This window comes from Sarcophilus harrisii, chromosome 2, assembly GCF_902635505.1.
Source record: "Sarcophilus harrisii chromosome 2, mSarHar1.11, whole genome shotgun sequence".
In the NCBI taxonomy this organism is placed as follows: domain Eukaryota; kingdom Metazoa; phylum Chordata; class Mammalia; order Dasyuromorphia; family Dasyuridae; genus Sarcophilus; species Sarcophilus harrisii.
Genome location: NC_045427.1, coordinates 477098742 through 477119397, shown reverse-complemented (window position 1 = coordinate 477119397; position 20656 = coordinate 477098742). Strand labels below are relative to the sequence as shown.

Below are 20656 nucleotides of genomic sequence, written 5' to 3'. Positions count from 1 at the left end.
CTAGATGGTTTCTGAAAATCCCTTTCCATTCTCAAATTCCAAGTCCAAAGATTTTTGTTGAAAAAAATCAGTCTCAATACTTTGTCACATCTCATTAGTGGTTACTAGGTCATCCCACTCTCTGATAGGATATATAAGTTTTTGAGCCCTTGTGAGACTTTATTTTTATCAGCTACACACAGGTCTTATTTGTTCTAAGTGTGGAAAGATAATGTAGAGAACTGAATTTGTAACCAGGAAATCTGTGTTTGAATCTTGCTGCTTCCATTTACCGTATGACATTAGACCAATCACAACCACTCTGGGCCTGACTTTAATGAGACAGTTGGACTAGGAAATGATCTATACTTTAACAATCCCTTGTCAGGGATTTCTGTTTTAGGAGCTCTCCAGTTGAGTGTGGTCCCAGGCAGGCCAATGGGCCAAATATAACTGGAACAGGACTTTACAAGTTTGTTTAATTCCTATTTAGTGTTAATCCTAGAATAGGCTCTTTGGCCCTGGTTTGTTGGCCCACTTGGGTTGGGTTTGGAGGGAGTCTCCTGCGTGACCCCAGATTGTGGGTCCGGGGGCCTGCCTGCTGGCTGTCTCCTGAGGAGGGCCAGCCCCAGGATCAGGATTGGGGGAATGGGAGTTGGCCATAGTCGGGGTCTATTGTAACTCTGCTGATGTATATTCAGGGCGAGCAAGGGCTGCCTGGTGTGCCTGGAGATATCGGATTCCAAGGAGATAAGGTAACTGCATCTAATTTCCTCTCTTCCTGCTCCTGCTCGTGCCCAGCTCAGTTTCTTTCCCCTCATAGATAATGTGCCTTGAACCTCTGGGATGTTTGCCTTTCAGCCTCACAATTCCCAATGGGCCTCAGGAACCAATGGCATTTCCCAGAGTGGAATTCTGAACTCTGGTGCTGTAACTTCCTGTCTGTAAATCATCCCCTTTAGGAAGAAAAGGACAGTGGGATGGGTTATAAATAGAGTGCTCTGTAGGTAACAGCAGCTATGCTTTTTATCCAAGATGCACAAGAGCAGGAGATGTCATTTCCACCAGTTACAATATTCCTGGCATCCTCAGCAAGCTCTTTAACCATGATGGAGACAGGGGAGTGGTCAAGGGGTAATTTGCCAAGATCATATGGTCAGGGATGGCTCTCTGTCGCTTCTGGGCCTCTCAGTCGTTAGCCACCTCTTCTTTCTCCTACACCTCTGCAAATTTCTCCCCAACATTTTCCATGGTATATAATGAAAAACAGTTTTTAGTATGTATATGTATAGTTCACATAGTCTCTTCATCTCTCTGTTGTTTGCTGCCCATTTTATCTTGGACACATCATCCTTTTGGGCCTCAGTTTTCTTGCCTGTAAAATGAGTGAATTGTATTAAATGATTTCTAAAGTCGCTTCTAATTCTAAATCTACTCAGTTACTTACCATAATTCTGTGAAGTAAATAGGATAGCATTTACATTTCAGAGAAATAAAATAACTTGCTCAAAGTCACATGGCTAGCAAATATCAAAGCCAACGTTACAATCCTGCTCTTTTCAGGCCTCTAGATTATCCAGGGTGCTGTGTTGCTCATTCAGGGCCTCTAAATTATCCAGGATGCTGTTGCCCATCCAAGGCCTCTGGGTTATCCAGGATGCTGTTGCCCATCTAAGGTCTTTGGATCATCCAAGATGCTGTTGCCCATCCAAGGCCTCTGGATTATCCAGGATGCTATTGCCCATCCAAGGCCTCTGGATTATCCAGGATGCTGTGTTGACCATCCAGGGTCTCTGGATTATCCAGGGTGCTATTGCCCATCCAAGGCCTCTGGATTATCCAGGATGCTATTGCTCATCCAAGGCCTCTGGGTTATCTAGGATGTTGTGTTTAGGGAACTGTGTTGTCCATGCAGACTTTTCTGGCAACTATCCCAAGATCTCTGGGAACTTGAAACTCTTTCTTGCTGGATTTAAGCCAGAGTAAAAGGATATCAATTAAATGTTTTGGGGAAATGAACTGAAAAATTGCTCCAAGACAATCTTTGCCAAGAATAAACTTCCAGCTTTGATATCTGCCTGGCATCCCAGGTGATTTCTGCGTTCCTCTGGCTTTTCTGAAGGACAGTCATGTTGGTCCCTCTCCCGTCAGCACCATCATGGTGAGGGCATTTGCGTCACCATCTTGGACTATCATGTGAAAGAGTCAGAGTGCCTGCTTCTAGTACCAGGATGGAACTTTACTTATGTAGACAGGAATTAACAGAAGCCTTTGTATATTTGGGTATGGGTCATTATTTGAGTGAATACCCAGGGCAGGCAGAGTTCTCAGCCTCTCCAAACGGCAGCTCTACTGGATATCAGCTCCATGAGAAAAGAGGCTGCCTTATCTAAATATTGTGTTTCACCCCGCACCAAGGTGTGCACTGGGACACAGCAGTGTTTAATTGAATTAAATGAATAACCCCATTTGTGTCTCAGTTCCTTTACCCATCAAATTATAATACCCATGCTACGAATCTCATGGTGCTGTGGTGAGGATCAGTCAGTCAGCGAGGATTTATTAAGAGCTTACTAAGCCCCAGCATTGTGTGAAATGTTGGATACAAAGTTCTATTTGATGATGGCTATAACACCCTCTACAACCTCAAAATGCTATGTAACTATAACCTGCTATTATTTCTGAATGGGTGCACCTGCTATTGACTCACTGAGGTCAAAAGATATTTTCCCTGAAATTCTCTTCCATCTCCTAATGTCACACTGGTCTGTGCTTTGCAGGGGAGTCAGGGAATATCAGGGTTACCGGGTGCTCGAGGAAAGCCAGGTCCTACAGTAAGTAAATCAATTGTTTTTAAATCTCTTGCCCCTCCACATCCCCCACTCTCAGTCTGGGAGATGTGACTCCTAGAGAGATTGTGTACGTCACTCATCTCTGTCTTCTCTGCTCTACAGGGCAAGGTTGGTGACAAAGGACCAGTTGGGTTTCCTGGGCCTCCAGGTCCTGAGGTATGTGGCTCACCTAGATGGGGAGCTATTGTTTTTCCCTTTCTGACTCCTTTTCTCCTTGTGCTCCTGACCTTTGGCAGTTGTTGAGGAGTCCCCCAGAGTTCCCCAGAGCATCATTTGCAGGTGCACTGTTAGAAGTTGTAAGAGTGAGATTAATTTTTTAAAAATATTTTTATTAAAACTTTTTTATTTTCAAAACATATGTATAGATAATTTTCAACATTCATCCTTGTAATACCTTGCTCCAAATTTTTTCTCTCACCTTCTTCTAGCCAGCAATATGTTAAACAGGTGCAATTCTTCTATACATATTTCCACAATTATCATGCTGCACAATAAAAATCAGATAAAAAAGGGAAAAAATGAGAAAGAAAAATGCAAGGATATAATAATAAAAAAGTGAAAATAGTATGTTGTGAACCACATTTGATACCCACAGTCCTCTCTCTGAGTGCAGATAGCTTTCTTCATCACAAGATCATTGGAACTGGCTGGAATTAGGGAGATTAATATTTTAATTTGAAGAAAAATAGCCAAAGGATCTAGTCTTTCCTTCTTTCCATCAGATCCAGGCTATACTTGTACATAGAGTACTTGGTCTCAGAGATGCTGATTATATAGAATTTTTAGTTCTGGCCCAAGATATCTAACTCCTTTCTCTTTGAGCCTTGAAACCTCGAGCCTTGAAATTATGTACACAGTATAATCTGGGTAAATTTTTTATGTAAAAACAATTTGACAGCCCTAATGGTATAGTGTGTTTCCTCCCTCTTTTTTTTTCTGCTGAGGCAATTGGAGTTAAGTGGCTTGCCCAGGGTCACACAGCTAGGAAGTGTTAAGTGTCTGAGGTCACATTTGAACTCAGGCCTTTCTGACTTCAGGGCTGGTGCTCCATCCACTGTGCCCCCTAGCTGCCCCTCCTTCCTCTTTTTAATAATGTTATATTAGGGCCTTGGGATTTTAATAGGATGGAAGTTAGGGAACAGTAGAGAGTAAAAAGAGGAAGTTAAGATAAAAAACAGATATGGTTTCCTTGGGGTTCTCAGAACCAGGAACCTTTCTACAGAGGAGCTCCAGGTCTAACTTGTCCCAGTTAGGTCCCAGGTGAAATTGGGCTGGCCTCAGAAACCCATTGAGCCCAACAGCAGCCTGGCTTGCTGTGCTTGGCTCTCAGTGAAGTCTCTTTGTGTCCAAGACAAGACAAAAGGTTTTGGCTCTAGTCAACTTCCTGGATCATTGCAGATATTCTCATTTCCATGCCTCCAGGGAATCTTGTGAACAAGGGAATGTTTCCTGTGGTGCTAGGCTATCTATATTTTCCAATTTCACCTTTATGACCCCAGAAGATACTGATTAAGAAAGAGGTTTGGAGGCATTTGGAGAGGGGTAGGGAGCAATTCTCTTCCCTACTATGGGCTTAGTAATCATCTTCTACCTATTCCCATAATCTACCCAGCCTCCAGACAGAGTGCACTAGCTGGTCCATTGAATTCATCACAATGCTGACTTTGGCTTCAGAATAGGACTATCTTTAGATTGCCAAAATCAGCCACTTTTCAATGGTCCTATCTCCTTTCATTGGTCCCCGAGGAGAAGGCTCTGTTGAGTACCCAAGAGCTTTTCTCCAAGGCTGACTGACAAGTGCTAGCCTTTCATCAATGTCCTGGAATTTGGCTGGGACTAGGACACTCCAAAAAATGCAAAAGCCGGCTTCTGCATCTCTCCTTTGTTTCCATGGGACAGTAGGGTGCATATTTCAGTTGTCCTTGACCAGTGGGGTGGAGTAAACAGGAATTAGCTTAGCTGCAGACAGAAGCTGATGAGCATGTCATCACTCTTCAGCTTTCCCCTCCCCTTTCCTGTGGAGAGGGGAATTGATTCATCAGTAGAACTCATGTGTGTGAAAGCCAACACTACATGTTGTAGTGCATGCAACAGCCAAATCCTCATTCGAGGAAATCAAGGACATCTCCAAATGCCCCACCATTTCCCCCATCCCCTTCCCAGGACACAAAATTCAGACTAGCTTTGAGGAGGGAGTTGTGTCTTTGTGACCCAGAATCTAGCGTCCTTCTGTGCTTTGTTTGAGATTTATGATAGGCATTACCTTCCCCATCTACTTCTTGTGCCCTGTGCCAGCAGTGCATGCATAGATCCATGCCTTTTTTCTTCCATGTAGGGATTCCCAGGGGACATAGGACCACCAGGCCAGAATGGTCCAGAAGGTGCGAAGGTGAGTTGGTAGCCAATAAAAGCTTTGGCTTAGAGGGAGATGGTAGAGAAAGTGGGAGGAGGGTATGTACAAATGGGGGAAAATGGCTTGAGATTATTCTGGCTTGATGCAGGATTTGGGATGTTTGCATTGAGGGCCCTCCAAGAGTTTTCTCCACGGTGGAATTGATGTTGGACACCATCCCATGGTAGCATGTGCTAGAAGGCTAGAAGTCTCTTGTCTGTGTCAATGGTCCCTTGGAATACAGGCTCCAATCTTCTGAGATCCCTTTCTTTTCTCTTTTCTCCAGGGCAAGCCAGGAGCCCGAGGCTTACCAGGACCGAGAGGACAGCTTGGGCAGGAGGTGAGACAGCCTGGCTCCGTCTGCTGCCCTCCCTGGAGTCACCTCCCTGGCATGTTTCCCTGTCTCTGAACTTGAGCTCTTGGCCGTGCTTGGCTGTGGGCATTTGGAGGTTGGAATCCTTCCCTCCCTGTGACTGGAAGCCACTGGGGAAGAGGTCCAATAGGCTGGGGTTCAGTATTCATATTGGAGGCACATGGATAATAGTGGGTTGGGTTTGTGGGAAACACTACTGTCTCAGAATATCTCGAAGTCTCCATCCCTGAAGATTTTGAAGAGGTTTTTTCACTTTTCAGGAATGTCACAAAGGACTTTTGAAGCCCGTTCTATGTTTAAGGGTTCATGATTCCAGTATTTTCTTCACTTACCCCCCCCCATCTCTCCTAGGGAACCTTCCAACTATTTTCTTCTGAGATTTTCTTCTCTTTCTACTCCTAATGTGATTTATTTAGAAAATTATGGTTGTAATGAGAAAGACTAGGGAAATCAAGACATGGTCAACTTTCGGACCAATGAGAAATCATCAACTTGAGGGCTACTGGGGGATAGGCTGTTATGGTTTGTGAATATTAAACAGATGTTCCAGAGAGCACAAGGACTGGAGGATTTGGAAGTAAAGAGGATCTTACAGATCATCTTGACAGGAAACAGCATTATGGAATGGGAAAAGCCCTTGATTTTGAATCAGAAGATGTGGGTTCAAATATTGGCTCTGATATTTACTACCTGTGTGTTGTTTGACAAGTTACTTAACTTCTTGAAGCCTCAGTGTTCTTATCTGTAAAATTAAAGAGTTGAATTAAATGACTTCCAAAGTCTCTTCTGGCTCTAAATCTAAAACCTTAGGATTGAATCTAGCTCTCTCTGGGAAATACCACAGGCAGGATTCAAACTCAAATCTTATAACTTCAGATCTGGTGTTCTTTCCATTTATTTTTCTTTGTCACTCTCCAGAATCTTTTGTATCCTTGCCCGTGGGCCTAGGGTGAATCTTGATATAGAGCACTAGGTTAAAGAGTCTGGGAGAATCTTGTCTTCCTACAACCACATGCAGACATCCTGCTGCTAGAGATCCCCTCTCCCTAGTTTGGTTCAAAATCCCTTACAAGATTAGAAATCACCAGCCGTTTCTGGGAGAGAATGCTTTATCATTTTGTGTTGTGGTTTTCTTAGATACTTGTGCATGAAAGATGGCATGGAATAGGTGACCCAGAACTGATGGGATTGCTCTATGTGAAAAGAGAATTGGAGATTACTGACAGCTAAAATATCCAAGGATTTCAGAGGCCCCCTCATTTTGCATATAAGAAAACTGAAGTTTAGAACGATTAAGATCACAGATGAAAAGCTTGAAGGGACATTAGAAATTACTTGGTCCAGTTTTCTCATTTTATATTTATGAAAACTAGCCTGATAAAATGACATACCCAGAGTCACAGAGGGAGTAAGAGACAAAGGCAGAATCCCAAATCAGGTCCTTTTACTCCAAATGATACTTTCCATGATTTTGCCCAGGACTATGTAGGGTGTAGAGTGTAGAGTCAAGTCAAAGTCTTCTGACTTTAAATGCATTTCTCTTCCCAAATATTCATGAAGAAATTCTGTACTATCCAGAACCTTTTTGAAACCTAAGGAAAACCTCAATGTGGTAGTTTTATCATACCAGATTTCTTCTCTGATCTTGACATATTATAATAGTATTGGTGGCTTAGTTGTTTAAAGCATCTGTCTTATGAACAGGTCTCTGGAGTTCATTTTCTAGCACATCTTTTCTCCTTCTTCAACCCTTGGTAGTAATCTCAAATACATTCCCTTTTTTTGAGGGCAGGGACTTTACCTCACATCTTTTTGTATCTTCTGCATTTTTTTAGCTCAGTGGCTTATAATTATTTTGATATTGTTGTTCAATAATGTCCAAATCTTCAGTATCTTTGCTTAAAAAAACCCAAATGGGGTCATGAAGTGGTTTGCCATTTCCTTTTCCAGTTTATTTTACAAATAAGGAAACTGAGGTAAACAGGGGTAAGTGAACTGCTCAGTGTCACACAGTTAGAAAGTGTCTGAGGCCAGACTGGATTTCAGGAAGAGGAGTATTCCTGTCCTTGGGCCATTCTATCAGTTGTACCACCTACCTGTCCTAAACTTATATAGTGTTTTATAAATGTCTGTTATAATGTTCTAACCAGTAATATTGCCTACCCAGCATTATATGTTTTAATATGTGTCTTCTCTCTTCCCATTGGAAAGGATATATTGTATTGAATCCCTCACATTCTTTCGATCATAGACACCATTTGTAGATAACTGTCCAGGGTTAGACCTGTGTTATATAGCTGGGTAAACCACACAAGCTTCCAATCCAAGGATTTGGCCTGTGGAACTTGAGTCTAGCCTGCTGATTCTGTAAAAGCACTTATCAGAAACATTCACCTAGATGTTTCTAATGAGAATTTGCTCTTCCTTCCAATCCATTGAAGTCTACAGTTCTCCCTTCTAGATTGAGGTTGGTTGTAGGTTCATTCAAAGATAATCTAATCTACAATAGATATTTATAGCATGGAAGCCAGTGGTACTATCAGATGGTTGAATTATTTATTTAGCTAATTATTTAGCTAAAGGTATCCAAGTCATGCCCTCCTGAGACAAAATGTCCTGGGTTCCTTATTTTTCTAGAGCCATGGGATAGTTTAAAGGCTTCTTTTTTATTAAAATTCCATTAATTGTCTTTAGGATTTAGCCACACAGTAGCCAATAGTGCAATCAATAAATTGATTGATGCCATCTTTTCCTCTAGAGTTGCTCCAAGTACTCCTCAGGCCTGTTCTCATTGGGCTTCTCAGTAACCCTGAGGAAGGAAAGAGGGAAACTCACCTCAGAAAGTTTGCGTCATTGTGTTGGGGTGAAGCTAATAGAGCTCTCTGACTTTATGCTCTCCATCTCTTTTTCTTCTTCTATCCTGTGATCTTTAGGGAGATGAGGGACCAACGGGACCACCAGGATCCCCTGGCTTAGAGGTAAATGTCATCACATCATCGCATGGGATTTTGGTGGGTCCAAGTTAGGGGTGGCAGAAAGGGCAAACAAATACCCTGGGAATAAGCTTGGCCAGTGTTTGTAAGAGGACAAGAAAAAGCTAGAAAAACTGCCCCTGTTGCCAAGCTCACCCATCTTTACCTTGGCCTAGCCAGCAATCTCTTGAGATCTAGGCCTGGAGAAGACCTTGAGCACTCATCTGGTCTAACTCCTTGCCTTCAGGCAAATAACTAACCAACTGATGCTTGTGGCTCTATGACTCTGAGCAAGTCATTGAGTTTCTCTCTTTTTCTGGCAATTCTGTGTCTGTCAGGTGCAGAGCAGGTACTGATGAGTGCAGAGGGTAGAGGGAATCATGAGGACAGACACTTAATATTTTAAATCTATCTATTGAGTGGGTGTTTTTACATTAATTTTATTTACTTTTAATATTTGATTTTATAAATTTCAAGTTGCAATTCTCTCCTTCCCTTTATTGCCTCCCTGGTAACCAATGGGCTTCAATCATATCTCTTTCCTTGACCTTATTCCTCCTTCCAAATCACCTTTGCTTTTCAGGGTCAACCTGGCCGGAAAGGATTTCCAGGAAGGCCCGGCCCTGATGGCCCCAAGGTAATGAGAATTTTGGAATGACTGACTAATCCTAATGGGGACTTGCAGAATAGGGGCATGATGATGATAAGGATAGGCTAGGATTGGAATGGAGAAATCAAACAGCACAGAGCTATCTCTGAAACCAAGCACTGGCCCACATGCTGGGAGATGAATATAAATAATGTTTAACAAATTATAGAAATGATTATAACTCAGGCCGATAGCTTTTAATTCTTTGGCTACAAAGCTATTTACAGCTTTAATTTCATTCAGTCCTAACAAAAACTTTGCAACGTAGGCAAGACAGGGATATTTCCATGTTTCAGACTGAGATCTAGAGATGCCCAAGTAGCTACTGGAAGTAGCAGAGCCAGGTTTAGTTGTTCCCTCTATTCTTGATGTTAAGCACCAAGTCTAATGAGTAATTCGCTGTGTCATTCCTCTGCTTTTTGCTCCCTTTCATGTTGAAGGGACTCTGGGATGGGGGTGGGGGAACTTATATTTTGAACTCTGTGATAAAGGGTTTGCTGGGAGAAAATTGAGAGATATGCAAATGATGCATTTTGTGTAGAATACTGAGAATGAGTTGTAAATGCAATTGGCTCAATCAAGTTTTAAACCTAAGGGAGATCAGGAACGCTCCTTGCAGGCACACACTGTGGTCAGCAGCCCCACAGAAGCCCTTGCTTCTTTATGTATCCTGGCTCGGTTTCTGTGGCAAAAGGAATGATGAGCCTTTAGCATATTACATGTTGTTTTACAAACCCATGTGGCTTCCCCTCTCTGTTTGCCTCTTTCCATGTCACTGGCCTTGTGGATATAATGGAGGTGGGGGGTGGATATGGAGGTTGAGGTTTATTTTCCCTCCATGTCCTTTGGGTCTTAAAGTAACAGTCACTACATCTCCAAGCTGTGGGAGCCAGTCATGCAAGATGAAGAAGGAAAGAAAAATTTAGATGTGATCGATTCATAATGGCTTTAAATGAAATAATTTATAGGTTTTTGAGAAATTGATAGAATGTCATAGTTGGAAAGAACCTTAAACATCTTCAGTCAAAGAATGGGGGTTCAGACAGGGGGATTAAGTTGCTTGGAGTCATATGGTAAGTATTAAAGCTAGAACTAAAATCTAAGTTTCCTAATTCCCAAGTCCTGTTTTCTTCTCAGGATGTCCATGAAGGTTGAGTCATAGAAGATAGTTGTGGCCTCCCACTAGTGGTTGATGTTCATATTCCTGGAATAGGTGGTTCCTGGAGTTGACCCAGAGGGCTTTTCTGATGTCCTTGTGGAATGTTCATGCCCACGGTTCTGGAGTCAATCAGACCATGCTGCGAATTAGCATGTCCTGTGCATGGGGCCATATGTATAAGTTGTAGTCACCATGGACATAGGCCAAATCAAAGGAGACATGGAGACCCATTTTAATGTGGAAACTGCTACAATGGAAAGGATACTAAATATAGAGTCAAAAGATTTAGTATTGAGGCTGGTGTGATCTTGAGCAAGTTAATTAACTATTCTAGATATCAGTTTCTTCATTTATAAAACGTAGGTCTAGGAAGCGTCTAAAGACCATCTGAGCTCTAAATTTAAAACCAGTGATCTGTAACTTATAGTGTTCCTTAATTCTGGCCCTCCCTAAATGATACATCAGCTGCTGGGAAGAGAATAAGCATTTATATAGAATGTGCCATGCATTCTGCTAAAAGCTTTACAGGTATTCTCTCACTTACTCCTCACAACAATCTTGATAGGTAGATGGTGTTATTATCCCCAATTTACATTTGAGAAAACTGAAGCAAATTGGGGTTCAATAACTTGTCCAGGGTCACACAGATAGTAAGTGTCTAAGGCAAGTATTGAACTCAGATCTTCCTGATTTCATACCCAGCGCTCTATCCATTGAGTCACTTCATTGGCCCTAGACTCAATTAATTCTTGGTTCTCTTACCTCTGGTCTATTCTTTTCCAGGGCCCTTCTGTAAATATTCTACAGTCTAACACTTCTTTCTATGATAGCCAGTAGCAAAGTTAACTAAAATGGCAAACTACTGAAAGATAGATCCATTCACAACATAGAGCCCCTTGCATGACATGGCTTTGAAGTGATTGGCTGAAAAGTTCTCCCAGTCCCTGCATTTGAATTTTTCATGGAGAAATCAGAAATGACATGAGCTTGGGGACCCTAGTCCAGCTACAGACACAATGATGGGCCTTCCTTTTCCAATCCCCTGGTGACATTTCTCCTGGTCTCGTTGCAGGGTGAGCCAGGAAACTCGGGTCGGCCTGGAAGAATGGGTGAGCAGGTATGTCATTGACTTTCTAATTTTTCCCTTAAATTAGTGTATCAGTTTAGTCTTGAGCAAGGTCTCAGGGACTCAGGACCGATTATCCATTCATCATTTGGATTCCCCTAGTTGCTTCCCTTCTTTTCCTCCTCTTTTACTATGTTTTTGGGCTTTTCATGGCTAGTTTTAATCTTCCTTTAGGAACAGGCCTCTAAATTAGAATGCTGATGTTATTGTTGATGATACTAGGATAATACTTTACATGAGTATAGAACTTTTACAACTGATGGAGCAATTCATTTACATCTCCATCTTATGCTGTAATAACTCCATAAAATAGAGGCAGTATTTCTAATTTACAGATAAAGAAATTGAGGTTCATACAAGTGAAGTAATTTATCCACTGTAGGACGTACTGTTAATATATGGAAGATCTGGGACTAACCTTCATGTCCTGATTCTAGTCAGTAATGAATAACATGGAATAGGAATAGGGATTGGACCTGAGATTTCACGGGCATACAGAACTCCCAGAGGAGATGAAAAAAGAGCATTTCAGGCCTGGGATGGCTTCTGTGGATGTAAGGTAGCCAGGGATGGCAAGTCAAGTTTAAAAAACTCCTGATGGTCCAGTCTGGTTACCCAGTGACTATGACTTTGTTGGAAACTCTAATAAAGACATAAGTAGAACAGGAAGTAACCATTGGCTATGAAGAAGATTTGTGATGATTCATTTATCTAGACTGCTTGTCCCATACTGAGGATATCAGAGACCTGGTCCTCCTAGGGATAATCTGGCTGGATCCAGACTGCATTATCTCTTTTACTCCCATCTAGGCTCACTGATCTGCTGGAAAATGAAGTAAAAGGGCCAAAGCCCTCCAAATATTTAGGCAAGACTTTTAACTTTGGTTGAAGCCAAAATAGAAAAAAAAACTACTTGTTTATTTTCCAACTCTCACATACTGTCCATGTTCTCTGACCCAAAACTTCCTGAAGAAGTTCTGTAAGACATTAAAAATTTTAAATAATAGCTTTTTATTTTCAAAATATATGGAAAGATAGTTTCAACATTTACCCTTGCAAAATTTTATGTTTCAAAATTTTCTCTCTTCCTTTCCCCACCTCCTCCCCTAGACAATAAGTAATCTATGTTAAATATGTATAATTCTTCTATACATATTTCCATATTTATCATGCTACACAAGAAAAATGAGATCAAAAGGAGAAAATGAGAAAAAAGCAAGCAAACAACAATAACAAAGGTGAATGTGTTGTGATCCACACTCAGTCCCTATAGTTTTCTTTCTGGATGCAGATGGCTCTTTTCATCACAAGACTATTGGAATTGGCCTGAATCACCTCATTGTTGAAAAGAGCCATCTCCATCAGAGTTGATCATCACATAATCTTGTTGTTGCTGTGCACAGTGTTCTCTTGGTTCTACTCACTTCACTTAGCATCAGTTCATGTAAGCCTCTCCAGGCAGTCATCCTGCTGATCGTTTCTTATGGAACAATAATATTCCATTACTTCATATACCATAACTTATTCAGCTAATCCCCAATTGATGGGCATCCACTCAGTTTCCAGTTTCTGGCCACTACAAAGAGGGTTGCCACAAACGTTTTTGCACATTGGGATCCTTTTCCCTTTTTTATGATATTTTTGGGATACAGGCCCATCAGAGACACTGCTCGATCAAAGAGTATGCACAGTTTGACAATCCTTTGGGCATAATTTCAAATTGCTCTCCAGAATGGTTGCATCAGTTCTCTATAAGGCATTATTCTCAGACATGAGGCAGAGAAAAGGAGTCTCTGAAAGCTGACATCTAGAGGCCCTGGAGAAATTATCAATGAATAGAAAAGCCTGTATGTGGAGTGGGGAGGGTGGCCTAATAAGAACCTAATAAGTTTGTCTCAGATTGGTGGTGGTTTAAGGGGTGGGAGTGGAGAGAAAGAGTAGTTGGGAATTTTGAAATAATTCCAATGTTATTTTTTGTGGAGAAAGACTAGGATTTTAGAAAGTCTATTTGTTTTTATTTTCCATTAGAATAAACTTTTAAAAGAAATCGGTAAATTTATTTTAATGCCATAGTAGTAATAGGCATGCAGGAAAAAAAAATATAACAACAATAATAATAACTAGTATTTACACAGCACTTTAAAGTTTGCAAAGCAATAGATATATAATAATAATATTATATAATTTATTATATATATCATATAAAATCTTATTTGATCCTCAATCAATGTCTCTGTGAAGTGCTGTCCTCACCATTTTATAGAGGAAGAAAGTAAGGGTAAGAATGGTTGCGATTTCCCCAGGGTCATTCAACTAGTAAGACTAGCTGACTGAGATTGGATTTGAACTCAGATTTTCTTCTCTCAAGTCTAATCCTCTGCCCTCTACATCAATTGTTTGCCTAGTAGTCTTGTTTTGTTGTGCCCAACTCTTTGCGACTCAATGGATCCTAACAGTCTGTCTTTCTCTATCCTTCACCATTTCTCAAAAGGCTGACCAAGTTTCCATTCATTGTTTTCATAACTTCATCTATCCATCTCATCCTCTGCCATCACTTTTTCCTTTTACCTTCAATCTTTCCAATTGGAAAAGGGTCTTTTCCAATGAATCCTATTTTCTTATTATGGAGCAAAGTATTTAAGCTTCAGCTTTAGTATTTGACTTTCCAGTGAATATCCTGAATTAATTCATATAAGTATTGATTGATTTGATCTCCTTACTATCCAAGGAGCTCTCGAAAGTCTTCCCTAGCACCACAATTTGAAAGTATGGGTTCTGTGGCACTCAGCTTTCTTCATTGTCTAACTTTACAGCCATACGTTGTTACTAGAAAGGTCAAAGTTTCAACTATATGGATTTTTGTCAGTAAGGACTGATATCCCTGATTTTTAATACGTTGTCCAGATTTTCCACAGCTTTTTTTTTCAAGGAGCAAGCCCAAGAAACTTTTAATTTCATGATTACAGTTGCCATCTGCAGTGATCTTTTATGCCTAAGAATTTAAAAATTTGACATTTTCCCATTTCTTCCCCTTCTATTTGCCAGGAAGTGATGGGACCAGTTGCCAAAATCTTCATTTTTTATGTTAAGCTTCAAGCCAGCTTTTACACTTGCCTCTTTCACCCTCATCAAGAGGCTTCTTAATTCTCTACGCTTTCTGCCATCAGAATTTACCTAGTAAATATTTGATTAATTAAAGAACAAACATCATGAAACTCAGTGTCCTCTTCCTACTAACAGATAGAGGAAATTTGGAAGAGGGCTAAGGGTCTGATTAAATGGAAAATCCCCAGTAGCCTGAGATGGAGATGAATTTCTCTGAGTAGACTGAGTACACTGAGTAGCTGAGTTGAACCAAGGAATAGGAGAGCACCAGCATCACACAGCTAGTATTAGAACTTTGAATTCAGGTTTCCCTGGTTTGGAAGCTCACTATCAGCCGTGCCACACTTCCTGAAAAACTAGTTTATATTTACTTAATGTCAGTCAACAAGGATTTATGAAGTCCCTACTATGTGCCAGACACCAAGCTCTGGTGCTTTCATATACATGATCTCATTTGAGATATCTCATTATCTCATGTCCTCCCTGCTGGAAAATGTTATGTTGTATCTTTACGAGGAGAGATAAGGTTGCTTAGGTTTCCCCTAATACAGAGCATAGCTCAGACAACTGAGATGGAATTCATCAAGGGGAAGGAGGAAAGCAGACTTTCTGTGGTGCTTCAGTAGCCACAACTAGGACCCATGTGTGGATGTTTCACAGAAGCAGATTTTAATTTAGTATATAAGAACTTTCTGATGATCAAACCTGTTCAGTCATAGAATGGGGCTGCCTTGGGGAGTTTTGAGCATCTTTGCAGTGGTAGTGCTCCAGCAAAGGCTGAATGGTGATCTGTTGGATTTTCTGTAGGGAGGTTGCTATGCTATTGGGAAGGGAGACCATGGGGCAGCTAAAATCTAAGATGTGCCGTTCTATGGTGAACACATCTTGAGTATCTCTAGTGTGCAAAACTCTGAACTGGGTGGTACAGAAGATAAAAAGGAACAAAAGACATGTAATTGCTTCAAGGGGCTTATTAATGCATGGAATTTTAAAAATTATTGTGTGATGCTGATACACATACATACAATCAAGCACAAGACCTTGCCTCTGGTCATCACTGGGCAACTCATATATGCATGGTTGGAACTGGCCACAATGCATGTTCCCCTGGATCCTTTCCACATTCTTACCTCTAGCAGTAGGTAGCTCCACTATGACCTTCTTTCCCTGCTCCAAGGTTGCCCTTGATATACTTTTATTTAGATTTGACCCAAATACAGTAGAACAGTGGGAGACTGATTTGATCTGAGAAGAAATTATCAGGTCTCATGAGATATCCCACAGAGAGAACTTGATTTTTTTTGGGGGGGAGTCATGGTGGCAGAGAAGGTCAAGACCCTCAGATTGAGGCAGTCATTAAAACAATAAAAACAAAAAATATGGCCAAACCTATTTCTTTCTCTCTTCTTCTACCCATCTTACCTAAAATAAAGGAGCAGAGAGCTGTGGTCAAACTCCTTTCAACAGGTTAGGTGGGATTAATATTTGAGCCATAGGTGGCCTTGGAATGACTTCTTTAGTTGCCCACCTCCCAGACCAACCCAACATTAACCCTTTCCTCTTTCCCCATTTACCTTATTCACATGGTGTTTGCTCAGAACAGCGTAGGAGTGTTTGAATTGTGAGATCTGTATAAATATTACACATTCTTTGCTTGGAACAATAATGCTATTAATCACAGCTGACCTGTGCTGAATCACTGAGCCCACAGGTCCCAAGTGATTTTTCTTCAGCCTTTCCTCTTTCCTTACTCTGAGCCCCTCAGTGTTTCAGTGCTGTGGATGATGTTCCATAGAACAATAGACTATCTGACTGGATTCTCATGTTTACCCTGGAACTCCATTAAAGCTGGACATCTTTTGACTTTTTTCTTATCTCCAGTGCTTATCACAGTGCCTGAAACATAGTAGGTATTTAATAAATATTTTCTGATTAATTGATTGATATATAGGATTGATAGATGTAAGAGTGCACTGCCTTGCCCTTCCTTCTCTTCTCCCATCATCTGTTGTTGTCCTATATGATCCTAAACATGGAGCTCAAAAGAATCTTAAAGATCATTTAGACCAAAGTTTTTAAACTGTGGGTCTCAACCCCATTATGGGGTTCACATGATTGAATGTGGGGATCACAAGATTATGATTTATTATCAGTAAATGTTTTATGTGTATACCTATTTTATATATCCCTATACCTGGGGTTGTGTAAAGATATCTCTATTAGAAAATAGGAGTACATGGGAAAAGTTTAAGAAGTTTTGATTTAGACCAAGGGTCATTTTTTATGTCACATACCTCCTTGACAATCTGGTGAAGTCTTCCTTCACAGAATAAAACTTTTAAATGCATAAAATCAAATATGTAGAACTACAAAGGAAACCAATTATATTGAAATGCAATTATCAAAATACTTGATTCTTAAAGTTCATGAATTTCAGGTTAATAACCCATGAAATCCATTTTCTTATTCTATAGATGAGAAAGTGGAGGTCCTATTGTTTCTAGGATCAAGACCCATATTCCTCTGTTTGCCATTTAAAGCTCTTCACAATTCTATTTTTCCAGCCTTTCTACAGTATATTACTACTCTGCATGTATTCTATGATTCAGTTTTTTTGCTCTTCTTCTAGTAGGATGCTCAGTGTCCTAGCTCAAGACTGTCTCCATGCTTGCAATGCTGGATTCTCATCTCCACTTATTAGAATTCCTTTCTCCCTTTATGACTCTCAGATTCATCCTTCTGCAGGAGGCTTCTTACCTCTTACCTCTCACCTCTGGTTGCTGGTGCTATCCTAAGATTATCTTTTATCTATTCTGACTTGTAGTCCAATCTTCTTAAATGTGTTGTCTCCCATTAGAATGTGAGATGAGAGACTGTTTCATTAATGCTTAGCATGGTCCTTTGCATTTGAAAAATGCCTAAGAAATATATTTTTATTTATTCATTTATTCATACTCTATGTATGTCTTACATTAATTATTTACATTCTTACTATTTACCTCATCAGAGTAGAAGGTATTTGAGGATAGGAACTATTTTTACTTCTTTTTTCTTAGTCTCCCCAGTTAGTATAGTGGCTGGCACATAGTAGGTACTTGCATGCTGGCTGATGCATAGTAGGTATTTGATAAATACTTGCTATTGATTGTGTAAACCATACAGTAAGTATCAAAGCCAGGATTTGAACTCAGGTTGTCCAATACCTAATCTATCAGATCTTCCAAAGTGAAACTCTAACTTCCTGTCAATAGTCCTTTTGGACTATTTTGCAGCAGTAGTACAGAGATAGAGTTAGGATTGCTGAGCTGTAAGCTTCTCCGAGGCAGACAGCAAGCTTTTTTTCTGCTTTTATATCTGCCCTAGTACAGTGCAATGCACAGAGTAAGTGCTTAATAAATACTTGGCAACTTATCTTCAGTTCAAATCTAATGCCAACTGTCAGCTAACATGAGAGCGGAAGTCAAAAAAAATTGGAAAGAGAACAAATAGGAAGTAGATGCTCTATAATGGACCTTAGAATATAGTATCAAAGCTGTACGAGTCCTTAGAACTAAGTGATAGATAAGTTTTAGAACTAGAAGAGGTCTTAGAAGCCATCTAGACTTGTTTTACTGATGGGAAAAGCAGGCCCATGGTTTGATTTTGGTATTATGGAGACGGTAGCTTGTGTAAGGAAGTACACAAGCTACCACCTCCATAATAATGATATTTGCCATCATCTACAATGCATGATCAAGGAACCAATGAGCCCTATTTCAACTCTCCAACCATTGAGCCTCCCTTTCAGTAACTTTAGCTCTAGCTACAGTGAAGTCTTAAATTATTTTAAAAGCTGAAATTGGCCCCTAGCCTCCAGACTGAAAATTACCCATTCTAAGTTAGATGGGAACTGAGAGACGGACCTTAGTCTGACTCCCTTTTTTTTACCAATGAGAACACTGAGATCTTGAGAGGTTGTGATCTGCCTATGGTTATGTTATATGGACATTGGACATGGAGTCAGGGGACCACTGGTCAGTTCTTGATTTTGAACATTTCCTAGCTGTTTGACTTGCTCTCAGCTGTGGCTTCTTCTCCCATAAATTGAGGCTGTACTATCCATCTTACAGGAATGTGGTGAGGAAAGCACTTTGTCAGCCTTATAGTATTATACCTAAATGAGTTATTATTGATTATTATTTTTATTGATAAATATTAGATCTAAGATCCAAACTCGGACTCCCTGAGTTTCAGGTCATTTTTTTCCCCTCTGTCTTCTACGTTTCCAGTACTTAGGGCCAAGATTTATAAAAAACCACCTCATTGTGTCCTACAGGCAGTGAACTGAGGGCTTCCCTATACCTTGGAGTACTGTAGGTCTCTGGAGGGAATATGGCACATCTACTGGCACAAGGAGATGCCCAGGTTATTGCATCATAGAAGTAGCTTGATGTAATGGACAGAAAGAGGGCTGGATTAGGAGTCAGATTACTTAAATTCATGTCCCAGCTCTGTCATTTACTACTTATGAGACTTTGAGCAAACTATTTTCTATTCCCCAGACTTAGTTTCTTCATCTCTAAAATGGGAATAATAGTATCCATAGCACTTGCCTGACAGGACTAATGAGATTATGCATATGGTGTTTTCCAAGATCCCTATTAATGTAAGCTAATAATTTTGGGGGGACTAAATTTGTGATCTACACAGTATAGGGACTTTCAGGTGTGGAACTTTCTCTACCAAATATAGATCTGCACTTTCTTTTCAACTTATAGTCTTAGAAAATTGTCATTAATGATTAACTATTAATGTCAAAAGAGTTAGGACCCAGAGTGGAATTACTTGTGTTCCTGCTTGCACCCTAAGCAGAAAAAGGTGACAGGGTCATTGAAACCAGGTTCTTAGAAAGAAGATGGAGAATCCACAATCATGGCAGCCTTGGCTGGGAGATTTCTGCCTTAGCTCTTCTAGTCCTTCCAGGTGTTTTCTGGAATGGTGTGTTTAGCAACATGTGTGCCATTGGGCTGGCCCCAGGAGGCCCTGGCTGTAGGAATGCTATTCATTAGAATTCTGTTTGAATTCTTGTTAGAGGTTTATGACCTGTCTGCGATCCAATACCCAGTAACCCATAAATATAAAGTAGCTATGAAATTTCTGCTTTTCCCCAGCCAACCTGGCAGGGAGTGGTCTTAATACAGAGCTTCCTTGATGTGCTTCCTTTGGCATTCTGGGGATGCAGAGTGACCGTCTGTCCGCTTTTGAAGGGAGGATCCTTTTTATGGTCAACCCTTTTGCCAGGAAGTCCCAAGGAATCATTGGCAGAGGTAAGGAGAGAGGGACAGTCAGAAAATTAGTTTCCAAAATGTGTGATAGGGAATAAGAATAGGAAGCAACTGTCTTTAGGGAAAGTCTCATCAGTTCAGAACAGAATATACAGATCTTTTCAGGATCAGAGAAGATTTTTTTCCCTCAGAGCAGGCAAGGAAAAATATTCTTTCAGAAGCAACAACATATTCTCTTTTTCCATATTATGAATGTCTCAAGTTATAGGACTATGTACCTCTTTCTTGCAAACATGCCTATTCTGTGCCTTAGAGTATCCCCAGAAATCAGACTTTTAAAATAAAGACCATTGTGTCCATTGGAATTCTTAAGTTTTTTTTAAACAAGTGTTTGTTTTTATTATTTTGTTGTTATTGTAGAAATTACTCTACAGGTTCTGTCCACTTTACTTTGCATCAGTTCATAACAAGTCTTTCCAGATTTCCCTAAAACTGTCTTTTCTTCTTATCTTAGAGTATTCCATTAAATTTTTAAACATAATTTGTTCAGCCATTCTTCACTTGGTGATTTGTCATTTTCTTCTCCAGCTCATTTTACAGAAGGGGGAAACTGAGGCAAACAGGGTTTAGTGACTAGTCTAGGATTATACAAATAGTAAGTGTCTGAGGCTGGATTTGAATTCAGATTTTACTGACTCCAAACCTGGTGCTCTACCCATTCTGCCACTTAGCTGCATTTATTGCACTTATTGACGTTCCCTAATGTCAGTACCCCTAAATAAAAT

At 40.4% G+C, this 20656-nt stretch overlaps 1 protein-coding gene across 2 annotated transcripts in view; it reads left to right on the top strand.

Annotated features, from left to right (window-relative positions):
- COL27A1 (collagen type XXVII alpha 1 chain) overlaps positions 1–20656 on the top strand; it is a 241862-nt gene that overhangs the window by 126678 nt on the left and 94528 nt on the right. For both annotated transcript variants that reach the window (XM_031954623.1, XM_023494250.2), the window contains exons 17-24: positions 681–734; positions 2760–2813; positions 2934–2987; positions 5167–5220; positions 5510–5563; positions 8530–8574; positions 9152–9205; positions 11449–11493. In XM_031954623.1, coding sequence (XP_031810483.1) covers positions 681–734; positions 2760–2813; positions 2934–2987; positions 5167–5220; positions 5510–5563; positions 8530–8574; positions 9152–9205; positions 11449–11493 — 414 coding nt within the window. The remainder of the gene's footprint in view (positions 1–680; positions 735–2759; positions 2814–2933; positions 2988–5166; positions 5221–5509; positions 5564–8529; positions 8575–9151; positions 9206–11448; positions 11494–20656) is intronic.